We start from the raw sequence: 7,916 nt of genomic DNA on the forward strand, positions 1-7,916 counted from the left end.
ATAGATTTAACTAACAAATATTTTAATCCAAAACAAAAATTTTATTTTTTAAAAAATATTTACTTTGAAAAATTGTTGGCTTAAAAAAGTTTTAATTTCTATTTTTTTATTTTTCCATTTTGGTTTAACTTTAAAAAGACTTATATATGTTAGTATTTATTTCCAAACAAATTAAATACTGACTAATATTTTGTCATATTAGTATTTCAGTTTGTCACATAGGATTTAATATGTTTCATCAACATTTAACGAAACAAATTAGTAGTAAAAGACTAAACTAGAAAAATTTTAAATTATATTTGATCAAAATCAAAAGAAAAATTTAACAAAAATAACAAATAAATATTTTATGAAGACAAAAAATTTATTTGAACTAAAATTTTTCAATTCATTTATAATATATTTATAAAGAAATTAAAATATTTTTTTTTTAACAAAAAGAGCTCAACACATTAAAGTGGAGCATATAAGAATGTAAAACACAAAAAAAGAAACAAGAAAATAAACACCATACAATACGGTATAATCCGTTGTCATTTCCGACATTGCCATCAACAATTGAACGGATCAACACCACACCACTCCTTGTCACTTACAAACGACATATTCTTGATTCCATCAACACCTGTCTCGCAGCTCCGGAATACTCTGCTATTCCGTTCTAACCAAATGTTCCAGATAACCGCAAAGAACCCTATCAGCCACTTCTTTTACTCAGATTTACGATCAGGCGCTTCAATCCAGCTCTCAAACAGCTCTTTGACCGTCTTCGAAACAGCCCAAACTTTATCGGTAGTAGTCAACCAAGAAATTAAAATATTTATTATAAGCATCTTAACGGATGTGATTTAGCAAAAGGTTTAATTTTAACGAATTAATTGTATAAAATATTTTATACTATCATCCAATTAAATTTAAGTTTTTTTTTATACAAAAAAAATAAGAGACTCGAACTCACAACTTCTAAATTGAGTATGAGAAGACTATACTATTTAAGCTATAATTCATTGACATCAAATTTAAATTTTTAAATAACTATTTGTATAATTAATATAAAAAATTTTTTTTTTAACTAATTAAATTGGTCTAGTAGTTAGCTTAAGTGTCCCGGTTCGAATCCTATTTCATAAATGTTAAATTTTGAATATAAGTGATTTTAGTCTCTATAAATAGACGGCGAGATACGAGCTTTCTTATTAGTTTCACATGCCGTTTCCAAGCACACTCTCCTCTTCTCTGTGTGTGTGTCCGTGATAATAGGAGTTTCTTTCAGTTATTAATAAGTCTTTCAACTTGTTCCACCCTATCAGCTTCTTCTTCTTTTCTTTTCTATGCACTTTCTCGTGCCCACATCGTCAGCACCCTTCTAGCAACAACATCTTTCATCTACGGTGTGTCACGGGATTAATCTCTCTCACTCTCTCTAGTATTCTTTTTTCTTTTAATAGATTAATTTTCTGAGGTCACTGTTATACAGTAACAAGAAATAGATTGTTGTGAAGCTTTGTGGGGTCATACATATATTTATTTGCATGAATTGAATTGTTGTTATAATACAGATATAAAAATAGCACATAGTTTTTTGTGAGGAAGGACTAAGATGGCAGCTACTAGTAGGAACATTGAGAAGATGGCTTCAATTGATGCTCAGCTGAGGTTGCTGGCACCAAGGAAGGTTTCTGATGATGACAAGCTTGTTGAGTATGATGCTTTGTTGCTTGATCGATTCCTTGACATTCTTCAGGATTTGCATGGTGAAGATATCAGGCAAACGGTAATTCACCTCAATTTTCTATCAAGGACTTTACTTTTGGTTTAATTTTAGCTGATTTCTTAAACCCCATTTCGAATTTCATGGAAAGATTAATCCTTGTTGGTGTTTGGACGTTTCCCTTTTGATTTGTATGGTAGTGTGTCCCCTGGATTTGAGAAATTTTCACTTTTCCAATCTTTAGTTGACTATACAGTTTTCAAATTACTCTGTGTCACTATCATGGTAGTACTTCAATGTTTCAGCTGCATTTACTCGTAATTTTTCTTCAATTGTAGCAATTGGAATGCAACAGAAACGTTAATCTAGAACCAGGGGCCTTTACTCTTTTTGATTTTGTTTTAGAGCCATAAATAAATGCAAACTCTTAAGTAAATAAATTCAGTTCCACTTTGATGTGATGCACAAAATCTGATCCTTTTTTTCTTTCCTGGTAATATTTTGATCTATTGACTCTAGAAAAGAGGGGAGAAGTTTAATATGCACAAGTACTCTCAAACATGTTACATACTATGGATTGGCACTGACTCAAAAAGAGGAACCAAATATTCCGCTTTGTTTTGTAATTTTTTCTTTCTTTGTTATTTTCCTGTTGTGGCTTATAGTTTCAACAATTTGATGCTTAATAGGTTCAAGATTGTTATGAGCTTTCAGCTGAGTATGAAGGGAAGCATAAGACTGAGAAGTTGGAGGAACTTGGGAATATGCTAACTGGTCTTGATGCTGGGGATTCTATTGTCATTGCCAAATCATTTTCCCACATGCTTAATTTGGCTAACTTGGCAGAAGAAGTCCAAATTGCCTACCGAAGAAGGATTAAACTATTAAAGAAGGGCGATTTTGCTGATGAGAACTCTGCCATCACTGAATCTGACATTGAAGAAACCTTCAAGAGGCTTGTGACTGAACTGAAGAAGTCCCCACAGGAAGTGTTTGATGCCTTGAAGAACCAAACTGTAGATTTGGTCCTAACTGCTCATCCCACTCAGTCCATTCGTCGATCTCTGCTGCAAAAGCATGGAAGGTTTGTCACTGGACTCAGGAATAATTATAGTCCATTAACTGCGAATTTATCGTTTCAATTCACCAGAATCTGGAAATCATTGATCTCATTGGTAATCATTGTCCTCTTTTTTCAGGATAAGGAACTGTCTGACACAGTTGTATGCAAAAGACATAACACCGGATGATAAGCAGGAACTTGATGAGGCTCTCCAAAGAGAGGTGCATTCTTGATTCTGTGTACTGTTATGCATTTGGGTTTCTTTTCTTATTTATTGTCAGCTGTGTATGATTTCTATTACCATTTCCCTTTGATATGTCAGTAAATTTTATGGTTTCAAATTTGTGGTTACATATATGTGGCTATGTTTATGGTAAAGCAATAGCTCTAAAGATGTTTCTCTCATGCAGATTCAAGCTGCATTTCGCACAGATGAAATTCGAAGGAGTCCTCCGACACCACAAGATGAGATGAGGGCAGGAATGAGCTACTTTCATGAGACAATATGGAAAGGTGTACCAAAGTTTTTGCGCCGTGTTGACACAGCTCTGAAGAACATCGGAATAAATGAGCGTGTCCCATACAATGCCCCTCTTATTCAATTCTCTTCTTGGATGGGAGGAGATCGTGATGGTACCTTACTTTTTTTTTTCCCAAAAATTAGCACACAAACTTATTTCTCGTTAAATCTCAAACTTAATTATCTTCAAAGTATTCATGTGGAATGGATTTAAAATATCTTCACCTCATCCATGATGCTTCGCTATTTCTTTGTTTGTTTTTCTTTTTGAGTTTTGATTCTCAGCTTCATATGTATAATGTCCATTACAGGTAACCCTAGGGTAACCCCTGAAGTTACAAGGGATGTGTGTTTGCTGGCTAGAATGATGGCTGCTAATTTATACTTCTCTCAGATAGAAGATCTCATGTTTGAGGTATCAAATATGCTGCTATTATAACAATGTATTTGGTATGTAATAATTTTGTGAAAGCATTAAAAGCATGATTCTTAAATTATTGATTCTATCTGCATTTTTAGCTGTCTATGTGGCGCTGCAATGATGAGCTTCGTGTTCGTGCTGATGAACTCCATGTGTCCTCAAGGAGAGATGCAAAACATTACATTGGTATGTTCTACTTTTCTCTGAACTGCATAATGAACTATTGAAATCTTCATTGGAATCTACAAAACTGAACTGTTCACACCTATTGATTCATTTAGAGTTGAATACTTGGCAAGTAAAATTCAGTTGCTCTTGAATGTCATTCATTGTAATAATTTCTTCATTCCTTCAGAATTTTGGAAGCAGATTCCTCCAAATGAGCCATATCGTGTTATTCTTGGTGATGTGAGGGACAAACTATACAATACACGCGAACGTGCTCGCCAGTTATTAGCCAATGGAACCTCTGACATCCCCGAAGAGACAACCTTCACAAATGTTGAGCAGGTATTGTCCTCAGAACAGCCCTATAAACTGCAATCACCTTATGGTTTGTAGTCACATACTGAGTTCCTTCTTTACCGTGGTACTTTCTAATTTTTGTGGACACTTATAATTACCTATATCATACATATTCTTCAGGTTTATCCACGGTGGTTTTGGAGCAGTAAATATTTATGTTGCTCCTTAAAATTGATTTCTTATGTTTTTTATTTCATTCAGAGTAGCAAATCCATGATTCACAAAGGACAATACAAAATGCATGGCAATATATGTTAAAACACTATTTGACTCCAATTCATTTCTTGCAGTTCCTGGAGCCCCTTGAACTCTGCTATAGATCACTCTGCGCATGTGGTGACCGACCAATAGCAGATGGTAGCCTTCTTGATTTCTTGCGGCAAGTTTCCACATTTGGACTCTCAATGGTAAGACTCGACATTCGTCAAGAGTCAGACCGGCACACTGATGTCATGGATGCCATTACCAAACACTTGGAGATTGGATCATACCGAGAGTGGTCTGAGGAACGCAGGCAGGAATGGCTTCTGTCAGAGCTCAGTGGAAAGCGCCCTCTGTTCGGCCCTGATCTTCCCAAAACAGAAGAGATCGCCGATGTTCTGGAAACCTTCCATGTCATTGCAGAACTTCCCTCAGACAACTTTGGTGCCTACATAATCTCAATGGCAACAGCACCGTCTGATGTGCTTGCTGTTGAGCTCTTACAACGGGAATGCCATGTGAAGCAACCGCTAAGGGTTGTGCCATTGTTTGAAAAGCTTGCTGATCTTGAGTCTGCTCCTGCTGCAGTGGCGCGGCTTTTCTCTATTGATTGGTACAGAAACCGAATCAATGGGAAGCAAGAAGTTATGATAGGATACTCAGACTCAGGAAAAGATGCCGGTCGTCTTTCTGCGGCTTGGGCGCTGTACAAGGCTCAAGAGGAGCTCATAAAGGTTGCGAAGGATTTCGGTGTTAAGCTGACAATGTTCCATGGCAGAGGAGGGACTGTTGGAAGAGGAGGCGGCCCCACTCACCTTGCTATATTATCTCAGCCACCAGAAACCATTCATGGCTCACTTCGGGTGACAGTTCAAGGTGAAGTTATTGAACAATCCTTTGGAGAGGAGCACTTGTGCTTTAGAACTCTCCAGCGATTCACTGCTGCTACACTTGAGCACGGAATGCACCCTCCCGTGTCACCCAAACCGGAATGGCGAGTGCTGCTAGATGAGATGGCTGTCATTGCAACGAAGGAGTATCGCTCCATTGTTTTCCAGGAACCCCGTTTTGTTGAATACTTCCGATGTGTAAGTATTATCTACACTCGATCTTGATTTATTAACCTAGATATAGAAGATGATAGCCTTGGAAGAAAATATATAGCAAATTAGGTGGTATTCTTCATTAAGTAAAAATTTGCTGAGATTTCATTGATAATGTTCATAACAAATGCTTATGTAACATTAGTTTTATAGTTTTTAAAATAATTTGATATAAAGCATTACTTTTCTTCTTTATTTATGATTATTATTGTGATCTGTAGGCTACCCCTGAGTTGGAGTATGGACGAATGAACATTGGAAGTCGTCCATCAAAGAGAAAGCCGAGTGGAGGAATCGAATCACTGCGTGCTATTCCATGGATTTTTGCTTGGACACAAACAAGGTTTCATTTGCCAGTGTGGCTTGGCTTTGGTTCTGCATTTAAGCATGCAATTGAGAAGGATCCAAAGAATCTCCTAATGCTTCAGGATATGTACAACCAGTGGCCTTTCTTCAGGGTCACCCTGGACTTGATCGAGATGGTGTTCGCCAAGGGAGACCCGGGGATCGCTTCCCTGTACGACAAACTCCTAGTGTCAGAAGAGCTGTTGCCATTCGGAGAGCGCTTGAGGACTAAATATGAAGAAACCAAGAGTTTTCTCCTTAAGGTAATTCATTACTTGCTGTAACATCATGATAAATTATATCTATAAATTTGAATGAAACTTATCATGGCACTTTAACTTGCCAAATTTTGTACTTCAACATCTTTTGTGTATATTGTAGGTTGCTGGGCACAGGGATCTTCTTGAAGGTGACCCCTACTTGAAGCAAAGGCTTCGTCTCCGCGATTCATACATCACAACCCTGAATGTGTTACAAGCCTACACGTTGAAGAGAATCCGCGACCCCGACTACCATGTCAAGTTGAGGCCACATTTGTCAAAGGAATTCATGGAATCAAACAAGCCAGCTGCAGAACTTGTTAAACTCAACCCAAAAAGTGAGTATGCTCCTGGTTTGGAGGACACACTTATCTTGACAATGAAGGGTATTGCTGCTGGCATGCAAAACACAGGTTAAGAAGCTGAAAAAAATTGGCATTTTTTTTTGGTTATGTCAGTGGATATGTAAACATTGTATAACCTATTCTATGATGTCTGCTGGATATTTAGATCAGCATCATATGACTGTGTCGCTAATACTATTGTTATTTATATAATAAGACTTTGATCCTTTATGATGGCATATTTGGTTATATAAAAATTTTGTTTTTATTTTATTTTATTTCATGTTTTTAATACTGATTAGAAAAATGTTACATTACCTTCATGATTTGTGAACTTGGGATTTCAATTAAGGCATTGCTATCTATGTCAGAGTCTGTTGATAAAGTCAATTCAAGAAGAAATATTTAGGAGAGCAAAGGTTTGTAATTCGAGTCTATAGGAAAAAAAATATCTTTTAATCCGAAAACCTCTAGATAGGGTTATTTAGAAATATATTTTATTTACAAGATTAATTAAAAGATTCACTAAAGATAAGTAACATTACCACAATGACCCTTGTAAGAATTTCTGCTAATAGTTTTACTGATTTATGCATGTATCATTACACATTTGTTTTTTCTTTCTCAAAATCACATTTAATTAAAGCCATTTCTTTTTCCTTTTCTTATCCTGCATACGTGACACTACCGTAATAATTTTAACATTTTCATATTTTCACCATTACCATTTAGTCAAAATATAAACCCAAAAAACTGAAACCAAGGTCTTACCTTGATCTCACACAATTTGTGTTCTTGCCATGGCTTCCAATCCCCTCTTAGCCACATTAAGCACCCTTATGCTCTTCTTCCTTCTCCTTTATACCATAGCCATAACATCATCAAATGCTTCATTTTCCACCACTCTTGATGATAACTTGAAAACCATTAGATACTACAAGGGGTTCAACATTCCCCACGGTTCAAGAAGTGTTGCTAGAAGACATGGTGGTGAGTACGGCAACGTTTATTCAGGGTTTAGCCACGCGGTATTCAATGTTCTTCCAAAAGGAGTGTTGGCTCCACCTTCTGGACCTTCATCACGCCATAACCAACTTTATAGGTGTGTTGCTGGGTGTGTCAATTCACCAAGTTCTGGTGACCACAAGGTTCCAAAGGACAACCACCATAATAGTAAAAATTAAGGTTGATCTTTCCTTGTTTAATTTTTTGCTTAATTATTCGGTATGCTTTTATAATTTTACTAATTTTTCAACTAGATTTTTATAATTTTAAAGTTTATAATTGAGTTTTTTTTATCAGATAAATTTTTTTAATTAATACAGAAATTGAATTATAAATTTATAAAGGGTTATAGGTAACCAATAACTCTTTTGAACAACATGAACAACGGATCCTAAAATTAGCCCAATTCAAGTAAAAC

The 7,916-nt window shown here is 36.0% G+C and overlaps 1 protein-coding gene across 2 annotated transcripts; it reads left to right on the plus strand.

The window, feature by feature from the left end:
* The first annotated feature begins 1,104 nt into the window (after positions 1-1,104).
* On the plus strand, positions 1,105-6,732 carry LOC112726646 (phosphoenolpyruvate carboxylase 2). Of its 2 annotated transcripts, XM_025776122.2 has the most exons (11): positions 1,105-1,391; positions 1,560-1,774; positions 2,401-2,795; positions 2,911-2,995; positions 3,185-3,407; positions 3,606-3,709; positions 3,814-3,901; positions 4,071-4,225; positions 4,531-5,529; positions 5,766-6,152; positions 6,271-6,732. In XM_025776122.2, exons 2-11 carry the CDS (start codon positions 1,601-1,603, stop codon positions 6,565-6,567), a joined length of 2,907 nt encoding a protein of 968 aa, XP_025631907.1. In that variant the 5' UTR covers positions 1,105-1,391; positions 1,560-1,600; the 3' UTR covers positions 6,568-6,732. The 2 variants fall into 2 exon arrangements, with proteins under 2 accessions (XP_025631907.1, XP_072064729.1); XM_072208628.1 differs by having other exon boundaries at positions 1,122-1,774.
* Positions 6,733-7,916: the final 1,184 nt, after the last annotated feature.

Source organism: Arachis hypogaea, chromosome 12 (assembly GCF_003086295.3).
Source record: "Arachis hypogaea cultivar Tifrunner chromosome 12, arahy.Tifrunner.gnm2.J5K5, whole genome shotgun sequence".
NCBI lineage: Eukaryota > Viridiplantae > Streptophyta > Magnoliopsida > Fabales > Fabaceae > Arachis > Arachis hypogaea.